General features: G+C 35.5%; 1 protein-coding gene across 18 annotated transcripts in view; it reads left to right on the forward strand.

Annotated features, from left to right (window-relative positions):
- Positions 1-27,306, forward strand: part of LRMDA (leucine rich melanocyte differentiation associated) — a 702,006-nt gene that overhangs the window by 404,860 nt on the left and 269,840 nt on the right. For 14 of the 18 annotated variants that reach the window (XM_065068554.1, XM_065068557.1, XM_065068570.1 and 11 more), the window contains 2 exons: positions 9,672-9,806; positions 19,910-20,036. In XM_065068554.1, the coding sequence (XP_064924626.1) occupies positions 9,672-9,806; positions 19,910-20,036 (262 nt within the window). Of the gene's footprint in view, positions 1-9,666; positions 9,807-19,909; positions 20,037-27,306 lie in introns of all 18 variants that reach the window. The other 4 variants (XM_065068562.1, XM_065068561.1, XM_065068558.1 and 1 more) reach the window with 3 other exon arrangements.

A 27,306-nucleotide genomic window follows, 5' to 3' on the forward strand; every position in this document is an offset into this window, starting at 1 on the left:
ACATTACAGGAAAGGTTATTTAGTATATGACAGTGGCACTACAATAAGGACACAAATGAGCGAACAATACAGATCTGTAACAAAACTTAAACTGGTTGCATTTTTCCGTGCATACAGAAAGATACATATATAGAAAGATGAAAACACAAAAAGCCAAACTGGCCTCTGTGAAAATAATGCATTAACTTTAAAACTCATATGAGAGCTTTCCTGGGTATCTTTTAATATTGCTGTACGCTTTGCTGCTTCTCTCCTTTTATTTTGGTTTTGTTTTGATTCAGATCCTGTTTTGATTGTTCTGATGAGAGCTTTCTACTCTTTTTAAATGGTTCTCTTATTGTGTGGCATTGTACATGTAAATAATATTTGGCCCCTCCTAATATAAGATCTGGATACACTGTACAAATGTGAAATCTTATCTCTAAATCAGGTAAATACTTAGAAGAATCATTTGGTATTTTTTTTTCTTCAAATAGTGGTTGTGTATTTCAGTTACAGTTAGGCCACTGCCAGATTTTGTACTAGAAGTTAAAGAAGCAAATTTAAAATTACTATTTAAAAAATAGTTTCCTAGTGTGATACCTCAACTATTCTGTAATGTGTAATCTGTTAAAAATATTTTAAAATGCAGTCTATATAGGTGAAATAATGAAATGATATTTATCAACATTGTACAGTATTGGATTACATGTGTCTAACATGTAACATCTTTTCACGTGTATAGCATGTTTGTTTTTACTAATGTCTGATTTACTTTGGGAAATACCATCTTAGTTTCTCTATCAGACACAATGGATGGCAGAAAGCAGTACAGACTAAGATTCTCATCTTAAGTGCCATCATGCAGCAAGACAACCAAGTGATCAGGCCCAGTCAGCATGGGTTTCTAAAAGGCAGGTCCTGCTTGACCAACCTGATGTCCTTCTATGACAAGGTGCCCTGCTCAGTGGATGAGGGAAAGGCCATGGATATTGTGTACTTAGACTTCAATAAAGACTTTGATGCTGTTTCCCACAGCATTTTCCTGGAGAAACTGGCAGCTCATGGTTTGCTGGGTAAAGAACTGGCTGAATGGTGAGGCCCAAAGAGTTGTATTGAACAGAGTCAAATCCAGTTGGTGGCCAGTCACAAATGGTGTTCCCCAGGGCTCAGTTTTGGGGCCATCTCTGTTTAATCTCTTTATCAATCATCTGGACAAGGGGATTGAGTGCACCCTCAGTAAGTTTGCAGATGACACCAAGTTGGCTGGGTCCTGCACTTAGATCACAACAACCCCAGGCAGCGCTACAGGCTCTGAGAAGAGTGGCTGGAAAGCTGCCTGGCAGAAAAGGACCTGGGGTGTTGATTGACAGCTGGCTGCATGTGAGCCAGCAGTGTGCCCAGGTAGCCAAGAAGGCCAAGAGCATCAAGAATAGTGTGGTCAGCAGGACTAGGGAAGTGATTGTCCCACTGTACTCGCTACTGGTGAGGCCTCACCTTGATTCCTGTGTTCAGTTTTGGGCCCCTCACTACAGGAAAGATATTGAGGTGCTGGAGAGAGCTCAGAGGGGTCTGGAGCACAAGTCTGATGAGCAGCTAAGGGAGCTGGGACTGTTTAGCCTGGAGAAAAGGAACCTGAGGGAAGACCTTATCGCTGTTTACAACTACCTGAAATGAGGTTGTAGCATGGAAGGTGTTGATCTCTTCTCCCAAGTAGCAAGCAATAGGATGAGAGGAAATAGCCTCAAGTTGCACCAGGGAAGGCTCATATTGGATGTAAGGAAACCTTTCTTCCTGGAAAGGGTTGTGAAGCCCCAGAACAGGCTGCCCAGGACAGTGGTGGAATCACCATTCCTGGAGGCATTTAAAAGAAATGTAGATAAGGTTTTTAGGGGCATGGTTTAGTACTAGAGTTAGGTTATGGTTGGACTCAATGATCTTAAGGGTTTCTTTCAACCAAAACTATTCTGTGATTCAAAGATGGATGTGTGGGAGGTAGGAAGTTGGTTTTGGAGGAGGACTCAGGACTGCAATCACCTATGCTTGTAATGAGAAACCTCACTTCTTTTAAGGGTGTTTACTAGGTAGTAAGAATCAGTCAGGAGACTTCTAAATAGATTATTGCTCTTTTTGTGTTACAGGAGTATGAGGATTTATGGCTTATCACTGTGCTGACCAGAGCTGTTGTTACAGTGGGACTATGTAGTACAGACATTTCAATTTCCTGTACATTTCAATGTTCTTAGCATTTATTAAAACTACTCAAAAGGGCAACAGTGTGTCAAATATATATACTTGTATGCTGAAAATCAGATGGTGCTCACTGCTTCACTTCAAAGTAGACGAGTCTGATAGCAAACAAGATCTGTGATTCTCTGAAGTAAAAGCCTTATGTTTTTGCTTAGTCTAACGAACCGGTCATCCATTTAATATACATTGTATATACATCCGAAGAACTGATACCAAAATTGATTTAGAATAAAGATGTTGAATGTAGATACAAAATGCAAACATTGAATCTAGGTCTAGGTTTTAAATGGTTTAGAGGAAAGCCAAAATATTTCACACTGTAGAGGGGAAAAACTAGAGGCGGGCAGAATGCCCATAATGACATATGTATTACTTATGGCAAGAGGAGTTATCAGTGTGAATCAGATCTAGGCTTTGAGTCTTTGAAAACAGCGTGGATTGAGTATCTCAACTGAAGAACGTATCAATATGTGCTTCTGGTATAATCTGTCTTCACAGAGGTCTCATCATAATGCCCAACAATTACGGATTTGTTTTGCCTCAAACCTGTACATTGTAATTCATTTTGCTTTTGTTCTTGTTCCTACATTGTCTTAAAGTGTTGGAAGACCTTGAAGTCCCAATCTGACCAGAATCTCATTGGGATAATTGCTGAGGACTTGATGCTTAGATTGGGTGAATATGTTAAAGACATGAATTGTCTCCTATTATGTCCAGATTCATATCTCACCTAAACAAAGATCTAAGCTGAACTGATACAGCATTCTTCATGCATCTAGTTTGGAACTCTTGTGCTACAATTACAGATTTGGTTAAACCCGAGTGTGGCTTGTTACAGAATCACAGCACCTGATGAGCCAAAACCCTAGGTGAATTCTGTAAAACATTCTGAAATTACTGAGCATTGAGCTTTTTTTCTCTCTGTCTTCCCCACCTTACATCCCACCTTTTTTCTAGAATTAAGTGTACCTGAAGTAAAAAATAAGTCATGTGAGTGCTTACATCTATGAAAGAGGGAGGTAATCTTCAGTCCAGGTGATTCCGTATCTTGTTCTATAGCAGTGCTTGAACCAATTCAAGTCCACATGTTAGAACTTTTCAAAAATGGTGAGCTGCTGCTTTATTTCTGATTGTCACTATGTCACCTTGGGAACATAGAGCAACATCTGTGCAGAATAGTGTTTAAAAAAAAATACAAACAAAAAAACAAACTTTGAAAGAAAGGGCATGTAGTTTCAGGATAGACCTTTCAAGAGAACCAGAAATGTAATTTGATTGCAGGAATAGAAAGATTTCTCCTTTTTCTCAGGTTTGTATATCTGATAACATTGAAACCTGGTCTTCAAATCTGCAGCCTTGTAACCATGACCTTTCTGAAATACCCTTAAAAGTAATGGAAAATCCAGCTACATGGAGAAAACTAATGCTACTACAGTAGACAAAGTGGGATTTTTTTTACCAAGTATTCAGTATGTATGAAGCTCTCCAAGAGATGTATGCACTTTAGTTAATTACTACCTGTGCCACACCTTTTCTTTCTTGAGGAAGATAGTTTTAAAGTCAGTGAACAAGGCCTTGTCTCAGGGCCCTATCTCCCTACCAGATAGTGTTCAGGCCAGAACGTGGCATACAAATGACCATGTGTTACATCCTATTGCACACAGAGAAGGGGAAGAAGTATACTTGCATATTGCAAGCTATTTCTGTGGTTATCCAACCTTGAAGACCTAGCACATTCTAATGGAAAAGCATTCAGGTGGCAAAGATCTTTTCACACTGCATTCAGAGGAGAATTGGTAACTTCTGCTTCAAGGCTGTTTGCCTGTGGAGTCGCTTGTGGTTGCTACACAGTGTTTGTGATAAGTTTAATCGAAGCAAATGTTTTAAATGGGTATAAATATATGTACCTTACTCATTTATGATGCTGCTAGAAGCGCTATCCAGCTGTTTTAGTATTAGGTTGATTGCAGCACCTGTGTGACAGATGGTTAGTTGGCAGAGGATTTTGGATGACAATTTTGGGTCTTCCTACATGGCAGCCTTGAATTCTGTGGGATATTTCTGATTTCTATATGTATGTATTTTAAAATATTTTGAATCTAAAGCTATTTGCTCTTTACTTTGTCTCTTTGTTTTCAAGACCTTCCGAAAGCTGTAATCATAGGTGGTGATTAACATGAAAAGCTCTCCTGGAACTCTTTTGGGGAAGTGTGATGGCTAAAAATTTGAAAAGACTAAGTACAAACATTTTGAAATAACATAGTGGAACAACTTGGAAAGGTCTGAGAGAACAAGAGTGGTTACTTTTATTTTAAAGTAAATGTATTTGAATGCATGAGTAGTAAAAAGAATGGCTGGCAAAGAAAAAGGTTACAGAAAGAAGTCCAAGATTCTCTTGCATACTTCAAACTATATGCAAAAACTAATTGACTGGTTAGATAGGAAATATGTATAGGTTAGTTTGTTTGGACAGTTATATTGGCCTAGCATTTGTAGACAGTTACACAGAAGAAATTAATTTAGACACTGTTAGCAAAGGTTGTGTTTCTGCATAGGTTTGACCAGCAGTTGTCCCTGAAGAACAACCATGAATAACGTTATACCAAGAATATTGGTGAGAGAGGAAACAGTATGGAATTTGGAGATGATCAGTATCAGTTCTCAGTACTTTAAGGTAGCTAGACCCTTATATCACTCTTATAAAGGACACTCATACAGTGTTTGTGCTCTGTAAATATGTTGGGAGGACTAGTGAAAGGACACTGCTAAAGAGACTCTTTAGAACAGACATCTGGAATAGTGGAACATGTGAGACATTGTCCAGTAATGAATCCACACAAACTCTCAGAAATATCACAGAATGGTCTTTTTACTATGCTGGCTGTCACAAGACACAGCTTGGCATCAAAATGGCTGTCCCTGCTTGTGAGGTTCTCCTAAAACTGAGTAAGCGAAGTGGCATTATACCATCCACTCAAGAGTTTACAACTTTGGCCTTGTTCAAATGAGTATTCACTGGGGACAGTTTAACTTCAAATAACACAAGTGTTGCCTTGGTAGTAGTCTTGAATGCAGTTGAACTGATATTTGAAGGGTTTGTGAGAGGCCATATTCCTGACTAGCACTAGAATTTTAATCCAGGCTATAGGATTTTCTGTAAAACAAACAAAAATGTTATGAGCTTCCATAAACAGTTAATTCTTAGCAAGAGAAGGAGATGCATCCTTTGCTTTGGGTTTTAGCTTTTCCTCTTGCCTTCAGGAGAAACTGAAAATACATGGTATTGGGTAACAGATAGTGAATAAAAATAGATAGCCCAGAACGTATTTCTTTGTAAGATCTTCTTGGTTGCCTAAAACTTGCAAAAAATTATATTGCTCTGCAGCTTAACTGGATCCACCATAGTTCTATATTTTCCAAGTAACTCTATTTCTAGGTAGCATTTGTTTTTCTGAAGAGTAAATGTGGTGAAATGGTTGTATATGTTTGTGTATATGTATGCCGTGAATATTCTGCTGTAAATACAGGTGTGGCATATGTACATGTAACATAATGAGGCTTAAAGTTAATCTGAGTATGAGAGATACCTTGTTATTTTAAATGTTTCCCAAGTTTAATACGAGAAATGGTGCAAGACATCAGTATAGTCTTTTGATGATGGTGGAGTTTTGAAGCGTGTCTAGTATGTTTCTGTTAACTATTCAGAGAGACCAGATTGTTTTTTGGAGGTGACCATTGTTGTATAATTGCTGAGAATTAATATTTTAGCTTTGAGCAAAAGAGCTGAAGAGTTTTATGATTTTATTGCTATGAATTTTTATTTTAGTCAACATCTCTTAGAAAGCAGGGCATTAATAAGTTGATAAAGATGACACTGTTGAATTAGAAGATGGATTGCTGCACTAAGTTACTTTGTCACAATAGTGACACTTCAAAACAATTTTCAAACAACACTCTAGTATAAGTATCACTTAAACTTACACATCACTGTTACATGTTCACCTGGTGACCACTGGCACTGACTTCAGAAAGATCAGTTCAGGGCTATTTTCACAGAGCTTTAAATGAATTTCACTAGCATTGTCCATGGATTTAATTGTGTCTTTCCTTTTTGGAGAGAATGGAGCTGAAATTGGTCTTACAAATGGCACAGCAGGATTTTGCCGCTCTTTGGCTCTCGTTGCTCCTTAGGCTGTAACAATACCCATAAAACGGAAGCTGGCTATAAAATTTCAGACTTGCTTTTGATTTTCTTCCTCTGTATTTTCCTAGCATTGCTTTAGAAAGACTTTACACTTTTGGTAGCATTGTATAGTTCCAGTATTGTGGTTAAAATAAGTATATGACATGCTAGTTAACTAAGCAGTGCACTAGAAGTGCGCAATGACTTATGATTACTTAGTTATGAGAATTTGAACAGAATACCATTTGTTTTCTCCTACATGCTTTGTGAAGAATAACTGTGATGTCGGATGGATGTGGCTTCTTGGAAAAATAATCTGCACCTTGCATTTTGTTTTGTTTTTAAGAGGGATAAGAAAAGATAGTTCAAGTCCTGAAGAACAGATATTTTAATTATCTTTTATTTAAGATGTAACTGCTGATTCTGGTGCAAAGAGGTTGATCAGCATAAGCCACAGGCTAGCTTGTTCTCAAATGTTTCTGATGTCCTGTTAATTTTGAGCTGTCCAAGTCTGAAAGCTTCAACTTTTCTGTGAATTAGTGATCTTATGCTTTTGAGGTGATTACATCCAATTTTTGGGGTTTGCCCTATGCACTTTTTTCTGTGGCAGCTAAAATTGAAATAATGCTAAGATGCTAAATATCTATTTCATAGAGGGAGATGAGTAAATCAGGGGTGTCAAACTCACACTTCTGCCTAAGAGTAGTCACATTTCTACAGTCCTAAAATTACATTCGGCCCTTTGAAGGCAACCGTGAGGCTGATGTGCCCTCCCATGAAAATGAGTTTGATACCCCTGGAGTAAATGATAAGTAAGAAAAGATCTGGGAGTTCTCACAGAGAACTGCATGTAAGAGGTCATCCGTACCCAAGATAATTTTTAGGGAGGGTGCTTCTGCATCTAAAACCAATGCTCAGGGATTGGATGTGAGATATAAGAATTTCCAAATCTGGAGATTCAGATTTTCAAGATGCAGATTATCACTTACTGATTTTTACCCAAAATTCTTAGTGAATTTGTTGTCTCTCCTTTTACTTGCATAGTCTTACACTTCTGCATGGTCAGATGGGAATTAGAATACATGTCATACTCTACATTCAGCAAATTCCTGAGGAGGAAACCTTCTACCTCAGAAAAAGCTCTCCTGAACTGACAAGCAAAAATTCTGCATGTTTATTGTTTATGTATTTGGTGGGTTTGTGTGTGTGTGTTGTGTTTTTGTTGTTGTTGTTTTGTGTGTGTGTGTGTGGGTGTTTTGATTTTTTTTTTTTTTTAATTTTCTTTTAGTAGGAAATGGCCAGATACAGCCTAAGCCTTGTGATAACTAAACATTTCTGCATGATTGCTGTTATGGAAATAACTGTCTTTTGTAATAATAAACTGTTTCTCTTAGAGAACCTTTTTGCAACTTAAGCAATCCTGCAAGAAGTTGTTTCTCCTGGCTGAGGGAGGGTGCCAGATTCAAGCACTTCTCTAACAGCCTTAGGAAATTTTTTAAAGCCCTTCTCTTGAACATCTGTGGAAAAACAGTTTCTGACCTTCCCACCAGAGTCACATACTTCCTGAAACAGTCATGAAAAAGTTTATGTATGAGCTTGAGATCCAGATACAAGATGAGACGTAGCACCAAATTTTGATTGAGAATTTGTCTTGTGTAACAAAGATTATTTATATCATATGGTATTATAAAAAAGACATTTTTCTTAGGATCTGGTTGATTATTTACTGGCATATTACTTACTGGTATATAGCATTCCCTAAGGTTATTTTGCCAAATTAGAAGCTAGCATTTTTGCATTTTTAATTTGTAGAACTAAATTCAAACCTTTAATTTTCTCACTCATCTAAAATATTTGAGTATGATTCCTCAGACCTCATGGAACAGAATATTAACTATGCATGTAGATACATTGATTTTAAGATATTAAAATCAGTAATTGTCAGCATGATATTTATGTATGTTTGGAAATAAAATAAAATTTCAGACTTCCAAAAGGAAGACCCCATTTTTAACAAGGAAGCTGCTCTTTCCATTCTGTATTGCTTCTGTTGCCCTTAAGATATTGAGGTGAAGAAATAAAATAAATTCCATCAGCTAAAAATAACAAAGATAACAGAAACACATAAATCAAGTATAAATATTAGCAACACAAGTGAGCTGAGGATTTAAAACAATAGTTGTGATCTCTAACAGCAGGAGTGGATAAAAACAGAACAATTAAATGCCCTTTAATGGTTTTGAGTAATTATTGCTATTGTGTAAGTCAGTACATTTTTAAACATTGAAAGCTTTTTACATGCATTTGCATGGCAACTTTTTTTTTTTTAGAATCACACCTTTTTCTTTGCATGTAAATTGAAGTAATAAAGAATGTGTGGTTTGAGTCTTAGACACTGTGACACTATAACAAAATAATCTACTTTATCTGATCAATCATCAGGGTGCAAATGGTTGGATATTGTTGTCATGCTTAAACCTAAACTGTGATTTCCAATACTTCAGTGGTTAAAAGATAGTTTAACCTTTGTTGGCTTGTTTATTTTAATATAGTTTCCAATATTGAAGGTGTATCATCATTATTTATCATTATTTATGTTCTGAGAAACATAGTTAAGTTAAAAAAATCTCACGAACACCAAAATATAAGCCTATTGTAATGAAAACAAGTATGCTTTACTGGACTTTAAAGCTTCATATATAAAAAACTAGAAACACTGAAGTCTGTAATTTGTACTTAGTGAAGCATTAATTCACATATACTAATTGAGTAATTACTGATGTGTTGGTGTGGCACTCAAAGCATTTATATGCTGGGAATGAAACTGGGTTGTTGTGGTTCAACTTTTTTTTTTTTTAAACTCATTTTCCAGTGGACTGAATATATTAGTGATGAATGTGCTGTGAAACTGTTTGTTTCCATGCTGGAAAAGTTTCATGGCTCCAGCAATTGCTAGCCATTTTGCCACACAACATCCATCATTTTGTCAAAGTTTTAATGTTTTCTAGTGAACCACCTAGGAAAGAAAGGAGGATAAAAGAATGACAAAACGGCCAAATTCTTTCATTCCATGCCAAAAAAATGACTGAAGTTTATCCCCATTTGCCCTTGGAACAAATAATGTGACGTGTTCTTGAATGCCATAGTAAATTTGATTGTCAGTTAATGAAATGTATGTTTAAATCAACAGTGCTGTAACTCTAAATGTTTTTTTCATTAATGTCGTTGAATCCTTAACCCCCAACCTTTGACACATAACGGAATTAGAAAGCCTTTTGGATCATTTGGCTGAAGTTGTGCCCTCACTACAGTATCTCAGTTTGCTTGGAAACGTGGCGTGCCCAAATGAACTGGTCTGCAAAGAAAAGGATGAAGATGACTACCAGAGGTACAGGTTAGTGTTTTCACTTGGAAGTATGATAAGTTATGTCAGTTTTGGTTTATTACTGGTAAAATATTGAACTAAAACCAACTCAGAGTCTCAAAGAAACATCTACACTATTCTGAACACAACGTGGCATATTCTGCCATGAAACATCTGAGAATTTGAGTAACCCATTTCAATGAGATCACTCTCAGGAACCCTGTTTCAAGAAGTATTTCAGTCCTGTACAGCACTTTTTTAAGTTGAGCAGGTGTGCACAGGGTTTTCTGAATGTGAGTGCTCATATGTGTCTACTTACAGCCTTTCCTTTTTTTAAGGCCAAGGTAAGGAAACATTTGCATACACTAAGGGTGACAATTAAAAAAACCCCAAAAAACTATACTCAGCCAGTTGTATTGTCTTCTGTTGACATTTGATTATGGTGATGAGTTTCTTCTACTATGGTTATCAAGGCACTATTAAAGAACACAGAGGAAAGGATGACTCCTATGTTGTGCTGTTTTACTCAGAGCAGTTAGTGTTTAGATTAAAGATTAAACCAAACCCCCCCCATATGTCAAACTGATCCAACTGAAATCTTGCTAAAAATTACAAGGGCTATTTTTTTTTTTTTTTTTTTTTTTTTTATAAAAATACTTGAGGCTGATGATGACTCTGAGTACAGATCAAAAACTTACAGAATGTCTGCTGAAGTGACGTAATTTTCATAACTATAACCTTTAGGCAAGTGGGACATTGATTATTGGGAAGAAAAAAAAAAAAAGGTATTGGATTTCTTTTTCCTTGCTCACCTCTGATACAAGATTTCAGTCTTTATGTGCTGGCATTTTTCATATCATCTGAAAAAGGCTGTCTGAGGCAAGTCCGAGCCAAGCAGCACTGGTCACTGTGCTGCCGACCTTGCAGAGCCTGAGCTTCCTTTCTTTTAGCAGGTCACCCACAGATTCAGAGTTATATAATAAAACTCTGATTTTCTCTTCATGTAATCCAAACTCTGCTATGAGAGTTATTATGAAACAATACGAACTGGTGGAGACTAAAAGCAGGTTTATTGGGAAGTGGAATTAATTTGATACACCAGTTTATTGCTCAGAAATGCTGTTGGTTGAAACAACAGCACAGCTGTCCTGGGTGTGCGTGTACTTTTTTTGTTGTTGTTCCAAATTTTTGGAGAGGATTTGTAGTTTATCATTAGATTAAACACTTTCACCTTCTAACTATTCAACTTCTGAATCCCGCTTAGCTGTAGCATTTTGGTTTTCAGCAAGTAGAGCAACCTAGATTTAATAAAATATTTTCCTTTTGCTTTGACACTAAAGTGGAAGGTATGCTGACTATTCAGCTTACAAAAGCCTAATAGTGCTGTTTCTATGTAAATTTATGTGACATTTGCACTAGAGAATTGCTTAAAAAATGAATGATATTTCTACAGTTTACTGTTTTTCACTTTAAGTATGTTTTCTGACAATATGTCTCCTATTAATCATTTAAGCAAAAGTAGTATGTTAAAGGAGCCGTTCAGAGGCAAGAACCCACGGTTCATTTAGTGCTGTGTGAAAAAATTCTTTATTGATTGACATCCTCTGTGATTATGTGATGTAATATTTATAATATGTCACACAGCCATACATCAAAACAAGCATATCTGTTGTTTCATTTCAATGCAAAAATGTTGATTTCAGGGAGGTCAAGGTAGTTTTAGGTCATATTGTGGCAAACCACCGTGTCAAAGTGTAAAGTGATTGTATTTATGCATCTGCTGGAAACTGCAACATTGCTCCCATTTTCTTTCCCCACAATTTTTCAAAAACCCTGGGTATTTTTTTCCATATAAACTAGGTTAATGAAAGCTCTTTTAAGAAAGAAGAATGGACTTCTAATTAGTTAAATGATTTATGGTTCTGCTGCTATAATGAAAGCTTCCTGATCCTTTTTCATAATTATTTGTTAAATTATATGAAATGTGTTTGCCTGACAACATTAGCCTCAAAACCCAACAGCATCCATCTATCTATCTGTCTGTCTGAGTTCAGGGGAATATATTTACCTACGTGGTGGAACTGATTAAAAGTGCTCTGCTAATTTTACTCTGAATAGCTAGTTCAGAGTTTTGGATACAGATTCTGAAGCATCTTGGACACAACTTTTTTCTTCCTTCCCTCAAACATACAGAACTATCTCACAGATTTAACAGCAGCAGGCTCTCCTGAGTAAGAAAGTATTTGCATTTTATCAAATGTATTGCTTCAAATCTCAAAAGCAAACATTTGAAATGGCCAGTTTCAGCATTTTTAAGGGTTTGAAGTAACTTTTTTAATAAGATTTTTGTTTTTTGAGAAACTTTGTCACACAGCATCAAAAGATCACATTTTGGTGAACCTGAATTATGTTAACATTTTGCTTTACCATAAATGTTAGCTGGTTTTGTTTTGTTCTGAATAGGAGCTTCTTTTTGTAAATTTTTGCAGTGACCATTGGAACCACAGCTTCATTTTTCATTGAGGTTTAATTTCATTCCTACTGAGTTCAATTAGAGTTCAGGCTATTTAATTCCTCAACCAGAAAGAGAAAGGTGCTAGAAATTAAAGCTTTACTTGCTCTTCTTATTCCAACAAACTGAAAACTCTGTAAATTTCCAAATATCTCAACCTTAAAAAAGGTGGAAAATCTGATTTTTAAAACTTCAAGGTCCAGTTATTTACTGAGGTATTAGTAACAGAGATAAGAAGTAATACTATATATTTTTAAAATAATTATGTTTTTTTCAAAAATACTTCAAAAGTGTATAAAACTATGCATTTTGCAAGAAGTTTCGATCTGATTCCTCAGGTAATCCATTGGTGTATCATTTATACTTATTTCAACACTAAAGCTTTTCCCTAGTTTTTGATTAAAAATAAACTTTATACAAGAACATTGTTATGACTTTTTCTCAGAGTCCTTATTTATTTCTAAGAAATACAGTAACATTTAAGTAGGATAATTTTTTAGAAACAGAAAAAAGAAAAACTATTCTTTTCCTATCCCTGTTATTCCTTCTTACCTTTCAAATGTGTAGAACAAACTGATGTCAACATTTCAGTGTTTGTTATTGGAACTTTTGCTTGGACAGGAAAAGAAAATGGGAATTTCCCTTCTGCAGTATTTTTATAAGGAAACTTGTTTGATTCATGTTAAAAGCTGATGGTTTTTCTTTTTTCTGTCATTGTAAAATGGCTTTAGTCTGTTTCTGTAAAAAGAAAACAAAAATTGCTACAAGTTCTTTTAAACTTCTTTTAAAGCTTTCCGTATTTGGGAGGTGATATTTTGTAAAGGGATATCTTGAGGGTAAGGGCAAGAGAATATCTAAAATATAAAGTTGATAGGAAAGTTCTAAAAGCTTTCTCTCAAACAGGAAGCAAGAAATACGGAAAAATAGCTTGCAGAACAGTGGATCCTCTGAAATAACTTATAATCTCAACTTTGAAGCTTGCGTGAAAGCAAAGGTCATGACCCGGAGATCAAAGTAACAGAAGTCAACACAGTAATTGCTGGTTGCTTCTCTTGTACCCACACTTGGTCAGTCCTGTGGGTGTATTGTTTGCAGTGAAAACTTCAAACGTGGTGCTACTGAACTGTGAAAAATCATCTGGGTCAGAATGTATTACAAAGCATTTGCGAGTGCTGCAGGTGACCTCACCTATTTTCATTAAAGTGATATGATTGTGAAGGATGTATGCCATGTGTGAAGGTTTCAGTGCTTGCTCATTCCTCTGTGCTCCTTATTGACGTTTCCTGGAATGATGCATTCATTAAGTGCTGTTGACATGGAAACAAGGGCAAGTGGAAACAAATGCCTGAGTTTATTTTAAATTAGCTTAAAAGTACATATGCTAGATATGCTATCTTTAGCAGGGGGAGCAAATGGTGATAACCTTATGAAGTCCTCTTAAGATATAACAGCAAGAAAGGAAGTGCATGTATTTTGTATGGATTAACTTTTCAAGCTAAATCAGCTATTCCCAACCCACGGGTTTGATTCTGTGAAATGCTGGATCCTCTTATAGCATTTTCAGTTTCTTTGCAGTTTTATTTTGTTTCAGTGTTGGTTTTTTTTGGTGAGGCACATCCTACTAATTTATTTTAAATAGTCTTGTTATTGAATTTGGATGGTAATATACATACATAAATACATATTCAAGAAGCAATAGGAGACTAGAAGTCCTCAGTAATGAAAGTAATGCTGATATACTGGGTACTTTTTTGTGGTATGTGTATGCTTTTTATGTACTTAATGAGATGATTAGGGTATTCTCTTAAATTTGTATAATCTGTGAATCTGTGCTACTTCACTCTTTGCATGAGACCTTGTGATTTCTACAGTATCTGGAAGAAAAAGCCATGTATTTGGTAGAGGTCAACTAGCCATACAACCTGAGATTAGCCACTGTAAGGATTTATGAGTAAGGGCTGTTGTAATGTTTTTCTTCAGCCAAATAAATAGAAGTCCATAATACCCAAGTTTGTCCAGACTAATGCAGTAAATCAAGACATAACTATAATTATTATTACATGTATAAAGAGATATTTTTCTAGTTTATAGAGTTTACTACATTGAAGTAGAGCAGAGGATGTTAAAGTATTGGGAGGTGGTTTGGATTTGTGAGCACCCTTCAGAATTACTTGATCATCACCAAGCAGAGCCAAAGTGATGTGATGATCTGACATACCTTGTGCTAACATCACGCCCTCTGTTCTGGAAGATGTTGATTTAAGTTAATGACCTGACTTCCTTAACTCTGTATTGAGGAAGTTCTCTTGCAGATAGAAATTCTGCAGCTGGCTATATGCTCTTTGGAGAGTAAGGGTAGGGCATTAAACTTTTTGGTGGTGCACAAGAAACAATTACAGGAGATAATCTAATTCAATGTCATAAACATTTTTGCTCAATCCTTCTGATTTTTTTTTTCATGTCTCCTCATTTGAATGCCGATGTAACATTGCCAACTTTAGTTTATTTATAATTTCTAGTTTACAATAATGCAACGGAGAGTATAGTTGACCCTTCAAAGTTTGAAATAGGTATATTATTTTTATGTTCCGTGATTGTCAAAGAAAGGAAATACAATAGCACAGAAAACAGAAAAATGAAAGTAAACACTTTCTGAGACAAAGAGCATGTTGCAGTTATGAAATGAATAGAGCTGGACATTCTTCTGGGCATATATTTGTCAATTTTTCAGTGCAAGATTAATTTTGTGTTTTAAACTTAGACATTGATGCATATAGTACAATTTTATATTTCAGGTTTTGTTAATAAAAGTACAGAAGGAAGGACTAGACAGAATCTAGTTCTTATCATAGTCTTTCACTAAAGATTCAGTGGAAGACTTTAATTTCTCTGGAATTCTAACATATGCAAACTTGCTATACTTTTCTTGTAGTAGAAGGGTAAAAAACCCCACAACAAAACAAACATTCTTTCCCCAAGTAATTTATTACCACTTTTAAGATTTTCTTATAGTGTGGCTCACAGGTGATGCCATTATCTTTCAGTATCAGGAAGCCAACCATGTTCTACAACCTGTCTGCTTTTCCAAGGGAGTTAATATATGAATCAAGGCCCTTAGGTGTCATAATATTATGTGATTTTGTGTGTTGTTTTAATGATGTTCACAGCTCTAGAATAAAAGTTTCCTAGAACTTTTTGATAATAGTAAGGAGTAGTGTACTGAAACTCATTAAAACCTAGGAATTTTTTATGCCTGAACCTAAATGGCTACTGAAAAAATAGATCAAAATGAAATTACACTGTAGTTATTTTACGAGGATAAGGAGTTGACGTAAAAGTTATTTACACCTGTGTGTTTTGAATAGGACGGCCAAATTTCTTGTGTATGTTTAAAATAAGTTTCTTCCTTTCTTCCATGTGATCCTTTGAGGAGCACTTCCACATTCTCTTTGAACCTTTTTGCTTCACCTGTGAAAATCTCTCCTAAAATTGTGTGAATCACTGATTTTTCAGGGATGAGGGAATAATCCAAGGTCTATGTGTTAAGCAATGACTTATACAGTAGAGAACTAGAAACAGATACTGAACATACCTGCAAGGTATCTGATAGGTCTCAGTGTCCGTGTTTGTAAGGCAGAGTTGAGACAACAAGTCTGTGGTTCTTTAAAGGGTATAGAGTCAGTCAGTATCAGAGACAGTATTTCTTTATATAAAAACTAGCTGTGTATTGTTTAAAATGTAGCAATAGCTGATTTCAAACCTGTCTTTATTCTGTCCCTTCCTGAACTCCAACACGTTTCTTCAAAGGAAGGCTTTGCCCCGTTGAGCTTTAGCCAATGTCAATGGTAGCTGAATCCCAAACTCATTGCATTCCTCTGCAAATGCCCCCTCAAGTCTGTCCTTCTTTCCCAATATCTTGACAGGTCTGTGCAAAAACTGTTAAAATAGTACTAATCACATGCAACACTTACAAAATTGGTAAATGACGTGTTAATCTTTATTGTCATTTTCACTTAACTGAGACTGAAATAACATGAAATATGATATTCTCTGTTCTTTTCTCATCTCTGAGTGTTCCTGTTTGTGTGTGAAGGATACCTGTTATTAGCTTGTTTACATGGGATTCTTGCCACTGGGAGTCAAGGTGGGGGATGATTCTGGACAAATGAAGATGAACCTTTACTTACATAGTTCATTTCCTTAATCCACCATGAATTAGAAGATCAGTTTACAGGCAGTGATAAACAGATTTTTAAGCACCTTCCTGGTGGCTCTGGGTTGTGGGTTTTTTTGTTTGTTTGTTTTGTTTGTTTTTGTTTTTGGTTTTGTTTTTTTTCTCTCTCTGGAGCTTACCTGTATCCTCATCACTGAAAATAACCACCTTTTTTCACACCACTGCAAAGATGTTAAAACCCAGAAAGAGAAGTCTCAGAGTGCATGGAGGTGTGCGAAGTTTCAAAATGATTAAAAAAATAAAGGTGGCAGGGGGAGGACACCCTGATCCCCCAACTTATAACATAAAATAAACCTTTCTAAACCTACAATATAAAGTTTAGATGGATCTTTCTTCATTAAACAGCCTTCTCTTAACTAGTGATTTTACAAGTCTAACACAGGTGCAATGTGTCATGCAATTTATGGATTCTAATACCTGCCATAAAGTATTTTATGTTGGCTGCATTCTGTGTTATTAGTAGCTGTCTCTTTCTGCAGCCATTGGTGTTTGATAATAGTCTTAAAACACCCAAAATTACTTACCTGCAAGCAACATCCCAGATAGTCCCTGTTGACAGTTTGAATAAGTTTAGTGCCCTTTTGTTGTACTTTACCTTCAAAACAAACTGATTGAACCATCAATAGCTCCTGAAAGCTGACAGAGGCATGTCATCTGGTGTAACCCTCTGATGGTAGGTTATCTGTGGGAGTTAACCTCCCTGCATTGTTAACTGAAATGTTTTATGTGCTATGCAACTTTAGGATACTGCTGTGATAACCTTAGTAACTAAGTCATACATCACAGTAAAGAGATTTTGTGCAACAAATAACCCTGGATTAAATTTACAAGGGTTGAATTGATATTGTAAAGTGTTCATTCCATGGCTTTGGTAATCCTTCCCTGTATTTTTTTATGGCAAACTTCTGTTAGATTTAGATTGAAGATGCATCTTCATATTTCTAGCTAAAATATATCCAGGAAGACCCATGCTTTTCTTCAGCCATTTACTAAAAAACTGTTGTATTATTTTCATATAATATAGATTATTTTTATCCCATGTTTAGTATCAGGAATATGAATAAATGGGATTGTATTTTGAATCATCTTTTAAAATAATTAATCACTGATATACCTTTATTCTACTGGTAGGATAGGCTTTGTGGTACTTAATTTTTAATATTTGCTCTCCTTAAGGAGTGCAAGTTAAAAACACTCCAACCAACCAACCAACCAAAAACAACTTCAAACCTCTGACTTGTGGTGTAGTTTGCCACTTAGTATACAGGGGTAGGGATTTTTTAGTTTTGTTTTTCGAATTGGCAAGTGCTGGTGCTCATTCTGTTTTCTGAACTGCAGTCAGGGTGGCTTAAAAATACAAAACCACATTTGTATCAAGGAATGCTATTATAATTTTAAGCTCTTTTGAAATGATTGAGAGACTGACATTAGGGCTGTGATCCAAAGTCAGCAGAGATGACAGTGCTGTCTTAGTCTGTTGTCATTTTTGTTGCAGCCTGCTTTTCAATGGCATATTTCATTCCATCATTAAACATTTGCTGATTTTCTAATACCGATGTTTTCTTCACCTGAATATTCATCTTTTCTCACCCTACACTTAGTGGGTGTCTTTACTTATTTTTAGCTTCACTCTTCTTTACTCTTGACATATTGTTTCCTTCTGTACACGTCTTTATTTGGAAGAATCTGTTGTCATCAGAGTTTTTCTGCCTGTAACACAAGATGAATAGCTTCTCTTCCACTGAAAGATAAGGGCCAGCAAAATGCCAGGGAGGAATGGAAGGGCAGCCAGGAAAGCTGGGAGGAATCTGAGGATGTGTCAGTCTCATAGATCTGTAGATGTTGTTTAATAAATGGTTTTAGGACAGAACAGAACATGTAAAGTGACTCTCTTTCTTTTCCTAATATCATTGAAAGTCATAGATTGAGGATTCACATTTGAATTATCTGAGCGTTTCAGTACTGAGCATTTTCCATTCACTTGTTAACAATTTATGAAGCTCTTGCCCCAGAGGAAAGGTGTACTTGACAGAAAGATACTTTGCAGCATTAGATTTTGGTTGGTTGTAGAAAGGGAGTCTTACAGACTTTTTCCCATTTATCTGGTCTTGGAAACAAAATGCTAAGATAACTCTTACCTTTTAAAATAAATTATGTGTGTGTTGTTCTTTTTCAAAATGTTGTGTTATGCAGGGTGTTTGAATACTTTGATTTCTTCCTCCCAGTGCCAGAAGGGATTGGTATGATTAGGAGGCTCTCTGACTGACTGGAGTTTTACACAAAGCAGCTAGGCGTGGGGAACATTATCAATCACCTTCCTACCCCCTGCCAGGAAAAGTCTGTCACTTCCCTCACTTGCAATTTCTGCCTCACATTTGGTTGACTAAATGTAAATGACACACACTTGAGGTAGTTAGATATTTTGATTTGCCATGATTGTGTCCCTTTCTTTCTGATGTGCCATGTTCTTTCCCCCTGCAAGCAAGGAGCCAATGGTATTTTTTTGAGGCTAAAAAGCTGCTGTACTTCGAGTAAAAAGGATAAATAGAGTATAGTACTGATGGATACTAACAAGAACTTTGAATTCTTAAAATCATTTTCATAAAACTGTATGCTTCTGCATTTAATCCTGATCTAGGATCCATATGCCATGAGGACACCTTGTCTCTCTGGCAGGACCAAATTGGAATTCTCCTTCCAAATGATGCCTGTGTCAAAATCTAGTCTTGGATAGCAGAGACCAGGAATAACTCTCCGTGTTTTCTCTTGACAAATTCTCTTTTTTAATGTTAAGTGCTTTGAACATTGACATATGCTCCTTTCAAGACAAAAGATAGTGTTTTAGGATGTATGGTAAAAGACAAATTACAGTCCTTGATGATTTGCTCTTCACATGTCTCTAATAGTGGTGATCATTGGGTCTCTAGGAAAATAAAACAAAAATCTGAGGAAGTTGGCAGATGAATGTTTTCTGAGAATTCTGTCAGAGAAGATAGCTGGCAGTTGCCCTTGTCTCAGATTGGTTTTCTTCTGCAATATGAGATGGAATCTTTGGAATCACTCAAAAAATCCTTTTTCCAAACTGGAAATTCCAAACAATTTCCATTATATACTTTATACCTCACTAATACCTACAGAGAACAAACATGCCTGTGGTGATAATTTTCTTGTCCCTTTGATCCACCCAGCATTAAATGTTTATGGAGTGCTTACAAAAAGCTTCATTTGAGAGAGTAAAGTAAGTATTATAACTTTTTACATAAGCTCCGTTCATGAAAAAGGTGGAAAGCTGTTTATTGCTGTTATTTTTTTTTTTAGTCATTTAGTCTGTGAGTAAGTCTTTGTTTATTGTTTGATTTTAACTGTGTGCATTTTGCTATCTGTCAGATATTTTGTCCTACACAAATTGACAAACCTGAAATTTCTTGATACTCGGAAAGTAACCAGGAGGGAGAGAGAGGAAGCCTTGGTAAGAGGTGCCTTCATGAAAGTGGTTAAGCCCAAGGATGCTAAGGTAGGAGAGTAAATGGAAGAAGTAACAACAATGTGATTCATTAACACTGTTTTAAAATAACTCCAAAATCTTGGCTGTGTCTTTCATTAAAGTAACAGATAAACCCTTTCAAATGAAAGGACTGGTAAACATGAGCAGGTGAGGGACAAAGGCCTTAGTAATTTTTCTGTGGTTTAATATAAAACTTTACTGTTACGTCTGGTTAATGGACTGTGGTTATCTTATCAAGTTTCTGGTTTCCAACCTCTGTTTAATATAACAAAGTAACTAATATGTGTCACTGAGCTTGAAAGAATATTTTTACCCTGTCTAAAGATATGTAGCAACTGTGTGATGTGCTTTTGTGAAAGAATGCAATTTTTCTGACAAGTTGTCCCCCTGCCTTGTATGTTAAACAAAACGTCTATCACAGAGCTCACACCTATGATGTTTATTGGCTTTCAGTGGGCCAGCTGATCCTAATTTTGTATGATGTCCCTTGGTGTGGTGTCCTGCTAATAAGTATTGACATCATCAGAGGGACAGTGTCAGTAATCTGAGATTTGATACTACTTGCATCAACTCTGCACATAATGCATACTACTGATGCAAACAATCTGTGCATGTGAGTTCTCCACTTTACCTTCTTTTTCTGTTGTTGATCAACACACAATAACAGCAGTCTCAGCTTCAGAATGTTTTAATGCTGCAGATCTTTCTTAAAACTCCGCTCAAGTTTTCAGTCTACTTGCTTTCTGTTTGCTGTTTTGTTCTCTAAAATGTACCATCAATAATTTATTGCAGATTTCCAATAATGCTGAATAATAACATAGCAGTTATGGAAATGCACTGTTTGGTAGCATAACCGTGTTGCTAGATAAATGCATTATCACAAGTACAATTGCAGTGCATAACAAATTAATTCAGACTGATTCATTTATAACTACTAAAATGTTAACAGTACTGATACAAGCATAGCTTTGATATATTGTTTACTCATGCCTTTAGTTATTTCAGCTTTATATATGTAATAAGTGAAATAATTTATTTCTAAGATGTTGTGGGTATCTTATTCACAGCAAACCATCTTTGCTGAATCTGGCCAAATGCAACAACTGAAACGTGCCAAATGTAGCATACATCTGTGTTCTTTTATAATTTTTCTTGTCTAATACCATTTCGGATCTGGTGAAGTGTTATTTTAATTTTATTAGCAATTATAATTTTTCATTTAAGGGTCTGCTTTTTGAATTTTAACTGACTTAATAGGATAAAAGAAGAAAACCTGTCTGTTTATTAAATTTGAAGTTCCTTTTCTGGATGAAACCTCTTTTAAAGTCAATAGCTAAGGGTAAATTAATTCACAAATGTAGGGATAGCATCTTTATCTTTTCTATCTGTAATTGAGCCTTTTGTATAGTTTTGAATTATTTACCCACTAAGTCTTAGGATAAAACATACATTTATTTCAGCAAATTTGCAGAAGGCTCAAATTTACTGTTGTTATTGCCATACTAAAGGTTTTTTTTCTTTGTAAATGGCTTGGTACAAATTGCTGATGGTAAAATTGTAAATGCTTTTCATGGCATGAATTAATGCTTCTTAAGGTGTGACAAAATTACCCTCATCATGCAATATTATATACATATTACAGAATTGGCTAATTTAAAATAAATATTAAATTGGATGCAGAACAGATATTATATATCTCTTAAAATGGTTTTGAATTTGTGCTTGTTTCCAAGGATATTCTTGCACATAGTACAAAAGCATGCAAACTGGTTTTGTCTGAGAACACTCATAGAGTCCTCTCTGCATATGTTTTAAGCTACAGCTATATATGTATATAGCTATTTATAGCTATACTTGAAGACCATAACAAGCAACATTCCTCTATATATCACAAAAATGGTGTGCACAATAACTGTACTTTCAAATTCTATCATATGTTGTACCTTGAATACATAATGTTTTTTCATTCTTCAACCTTCAGGTTACCTGAATCTTGTGCTTTCTGTCTGTTCATCAGTTCCTCTCCCCTATAGTAGTTAAGGTTTTTTACCAACTTCAGCCAAATTTAACAGGTAGTTGTAATATATTCAAAGCTTTCTGAAACTAATTAGAGGAGGATACACCTTGATGCAAACTAAGAGGAAGGCGTCGGAACATCCAGTATTGGTCATCAACTCCTTAAGAAGTTGATCCAGTGATACAAGACCCTGCTGACCATGAACTTGCTAAGAATTTCCACACCCCCTCCTCAAGGCAGTAGCTGCTGTGTCAGCCTGTGCTTGACAGGAATAGAGTTGAAGGGATTAGGATTTATGTTGGTGGATGCCACATGGAAATGTTGTTCTGCCAAATGTAGTAACAACAGTGAGCCCATCAGACTTGCTTCTTCTGAAAAAAAAAAAAAAAAATTCCTAAGTTAGGTGTTTTTTTTTTTTTCCCATTATGATAAGCAGGAGATGGTATGGCTTATTCAGCATAAAAAGCAGACTGATGATCTAAAGAGGCTGTGATATGGGGAGTTGTTTTCATTTTAGTCTTGACATGAAATACTTGGGAGAGCAAAATTCCCCACCAAGAAAAAATACACAAAATGAGAATAAAAGCAAGGGATTTCCATCTGACTAGCTTGTGTATACTCAAATTTTAAAGTATCTAGCAATCACCAGTCATCACTAAGCCATAAATATTTTATTTTGTATAAATTCTTTTACTTTCTTTTTTCCTTTATTTTTTTTAATTTTATTTTAACAGAACACTGCAGTTTCTTGTGCTTTGCTTCATTTCATCCTTTGTTTAAAATACATCTGTTTGTGATATGAGTGTCTTACAGAAAGATGCAGTCATTTATTAGAAAACAGTTTAATGTTACAATGCAATGTTCCATCTCACTATGTAAGGGAGCTAAACTTCATTATTCTGTGATGTTTATGTTTTCTTTTGTCAAAATATTGAACATTGTATCATGCCTGATTTTAATAAAGATTGGGCAAGCCTGGCTGGATAGGAGGCATTGAGCCAGATGAGGAAGCTTTGTTTAATGACCAGACCATGACCTTGTGTCACTGGCATAAGTGTAGATCAAAGTGGAAGATGCCTGTCCAGTGTGAAGTGTGTTTCTGGGCATGACAGCACTTCACATCAGAAAGACAGCTGAAGAATATGACAGTCAAAATTGCTTAATTATGTCCCAGCTTTGTAATTATTCATCCCTGCTTCTACGAAGAGTATAGTTGTCATTTCTTGACATAATTATTTAAAACTGTACCCTTCTTTGGTTTATAGGTATACGAATTGTACTTCCAACTGTTCAAAAGTTAGAGATGCAAAACAGAATGTGATTTGATAATACATTTTAAGACCCCATATTTTTACATTGGATATGATTTAAATAAACAAAATGAAATTGTGATGGATCAAACCACACTATAATTTCAGATTTTAAAGGTCTATATAAATGATCATTTAATCTAGATGATTAAGTGTATATATAACTATTATGTCTGAAGCTTGTTGCTATGAATTGATACACACTGTTGTAGGTCTCTTTAAATATAAATTTAATTGCATAATACTGGGTCAAAGCACTTGTTTTTATAAAATACATCTATTTCCTAGTATTTTGCAACCCCTCTGCCCAACAACTATTTTTTAGCTAACTGCATTTTTAAGGTTAACATTTTAATCAGTTTTACTTATAGTGTCAAAAGCAAGCAGTATGTATTTCGTCACGTGTAACAGTCTTAGCTTATAGGACAAAATCATCAGTGGGTATCCATAAGTATACTTCCAAGTAACTGATGTATTATTATGTGGAGTTTTTCTGCTTTCTTGCAACTTTACCAGGAGCATCTTGTCCACTGGGTATAAAGGAAATTGTACAACAACAAAAGATGGCAGTATAGGTGTTTTTGAATGTTTTTCTACCTCAGATGCATTGTTTTCATCCCATTATAATTATGAAACCTGCATTTCTTTAAAGAACAAAGATGGAGACACTTAAACAGAAAGGCAAGTCTAATATAATATCTGTGTTTCTTGTAATGAGTTTATGTTATTGTTGTTCACACTGTTACTCGGAGAGTAGAGGGAGACTATTTTATTGTGATAGGAAGAGTAAATATTTAGGCAGTATAGCTTAAGAAATAAGGTGAGCTAAAATCTATAGGGTTGCTTTCAGATGACAGTCAGTATTCTTGTGTTTAAGCTCATAGGAAAAGCTCTTATCAAACTGACTAATGCTGATACATGCTTTTTCAAATTATCTTAAAATCAGATGAGGCATTAGAATTGATTTCAGGTTGTGGTGTGTTTTTTGTTTTGTGTGGTTTTTGTTTGTTTGTTTGTTTTTTGTTTTTGTTTTCCTTAACTATTTAACAAGAATCATATTTTTCTTAAATCGATATATCCTATCTGCTTCCAAGAATTTAGGCAAGACATTTTTGCTAATGCATCACATGGACCTTTTCACCCCTCTCTAAATTAGGAAAATGGGGCCAATTTTAAGAAGTAAATAAAAGGTGACAGATAAACCTTTGGAGAACATCTGCATTACTCAGTTGTTCGTTCTTTTATTTTTTCTTTTGCCAGCACCATTGGTTAGAGATCTTGGCTTATGAACTTGCAGCATTAGAAATGAATATAGAGCAAAGGGCCTTTAAAGTGTAAAGAATCATTGTGTCAATGAACTGATAGTTAGGAAGATACCTCTTTGGGAGAGCTTCTGCATAATACGGTTTCTTAGCATCCAGATGTCAAGGTTTCATGTACTAAAACAGAACAATGTCATGAATTTAATAGTCCAACCTAGACTGTGATGCAGTAAGTAATATTGACTTATTGACATTGTAGTGGTCATGCTACTATTTGGCACACTGAAGTATCCGTTTTGCTCTTTGGAAAGTTTAAGTATTTTAAGCAAGAGTCCTTAACCTGATTGGCTCATTATCCTCCAATGACTCATAAAAATCAGGGCTAAAGAATAATTGAAAAAAATGCCATAATTTATATTTTTGTGTCTGAACACTGTGGCAGTTTAGAAGAACACATTGCTGAGTAGGATTTGCCAGATACAAGAGCAGTACTTGCTAGAACTAAGCTGATGGAGCTAAGTTCAATAATTTAAAAATTTTCATTAAAAAAAATCCCATTATCTCAAAAAAAATGCTGTCATCCAAAACAAATGTAAGAAAACATACCTATATATAATTTTTATGAAATAATTGTGTGTGAATAACATTTGCATATTTTCTTTCTAAACTGGTGGATTTTGCTTATTTTCTAAAAATGGGGCATGGAATCTTGAGCTAAGCCTTTCCTTGGCCTGCAGGGAAATAGTTATGATGATTGATGTGGCAGAATAAGAAATAACAAAAGCATTGTGAAATTTCAACATTAACAAGTGATCAAGGCTTTGGAGACCTTCGATTTTTCTTTCAGTTTTCCAATTCCTTATGGTATACTGATCCATATTTTCTTATTTTTTCTAAATTAATTTGGAAGTTTAGATTCTTGTATGTTTGTGTTACCCAATTAGTAGGAAGAAAAGACCAGAAGAATACTTGAAACATCAAATAGTGTTTTCTACCTTTCTGTCTCTGAGAATATCTGTATGTCCCCTTGATTGTCATACTGCAATAAGATCTACCTGTTTGGTATGTGGATGTGTGTGTGAGCTAACCACAAATCACAGTGAATCCAGAAATGGAATCTGGGCTGTGATTTCCAGAAATTCAAGAATGCTTTGTTCAGAAAAATTTTAAAAGGTCACTAAAGCAGCTGTCAATTTTTATAGCAACAAAAAAATCAATCCAAAATATGGAGATGTCTAGATTCAATGTTGAGAGAGAAAATCTGCTATCACACCTCATTGTACTTGTAGGATAAATTAGTGATATGAGATTTTCAAAAATGGGAAATTGGACTATTGTAGCTGTGCAAGTGATAAGGGGCTTAAGAGTATGACTGAAAAGTTAGAAACTCAAGTGATAAGCAGAAAGCTGATGGTTCATCAAGTGGCTAATGAAGTTCTATAGAAGACACCTGTGATACTGTGGAGAATATATGCAACTGCGAACATACAGTTACAGTATATAAAGATACAGGTCAACAAGCAGTGTTACTCTAGTTTGGGTGCTGCCTAATATGTAAGCTTTAGATGAAATAATTCAGTAATTAGCAATATGTGATAGCTTTCTTTCCTTTTCCTTTGATTATATATAAAATTAAATATGCCTCTGAAGGGGAGCCATAGACTTGATTGGTTCAAGTCATTATGCAATAGATCCCACTGTCTTGGCATATGATCAGTAGCAGGCCAGCGTTGCACTTGCTACATAGCATATTGTCCTAGTGAAGAAACCTAGCAATAAAATTGATCTGGCTGTGAATTTGTGCATCGTGTGAGGCATCTCTTGCTCATGGAAAAGGTGGAATTAGTAACAGGATCTGGAGCAGTCTGCTGAGGCCAGTCAGTCAAGAGTTGCCTTCAAAGTGCCTGCAAGAGCAGCTGCATTAAAGCAAACTGAAAGGCAGGCTGGATAAAAGGCAGCCAACAGAGGAAAGAGAAGGGACAGTATCCAAAGAGGAAGCAAAGACAGTTGCGATAGCAGAGTTGAACATGGGAATCTGAGCTACACAAAGCTTGGAAGGTAAGAAGCTCACATGCAATAGTTGAATCTGCAAGATAAGACATTTAAAATAAGTTGATTTGGGCTTTTTTGCTGTTTTTTTTTTTTTTGTGTCTTCATGTATGACAGGTCACATGTTTAGAGAGAAAGAACCTTGGTTAGTAAATGAGAGAAAAAACATAAATTTAAACAGTGGGGACTAAGCTGCAAACGGAAATAGCAAAGGGCTGTGTTCTCTTTCTTAGTCCGCTGTAGTTCCAGCAGTCAAAAAGGAAGAATACACACATGTGGGTCATATGAGTGTTAGTGTAGGGGGAAAGACTGTTCATTGTTTGTTCTTGTGGTGATAGTTCTTGAAAAAGTGAAATATATTTAGTTATTTGGGAAGGAATTATGTGGACTGCATTTCAGTATTCAATTGCTATTGAAGATGCAGAATGCAAAAGGTGATGTCTCTCTCCTAAAATTATTCCTTTAAAAAAAAGTGTATAATTGTCATAAAGCCAGTGTCCGTTCAGCCATTAATGATCCCAATGCACTTTTCACATAGGAAGGGGTCTTACTCCTGAAGCCCTGGCCTGATTCCAATTCAGGTAATTACATTCTGCCTCCATGGATTTCTCCGCGGTCTCAATTTACTAAGGCATTCTTCT

This window comes from Columba livia, chromosome 6 (genome assembly GCF_036013475.1).
Source record: "Columba livia isolate bColLiv1 breed racing homer chromosome 6, bColLiv1.pat.W.v2, whole genome shotgun sequence".
Lineage (NCBI taxonomy): Eukaryota > Metazoa > Chordata > Aves > Columbiformes > Columbidae > Columba > Columba livia.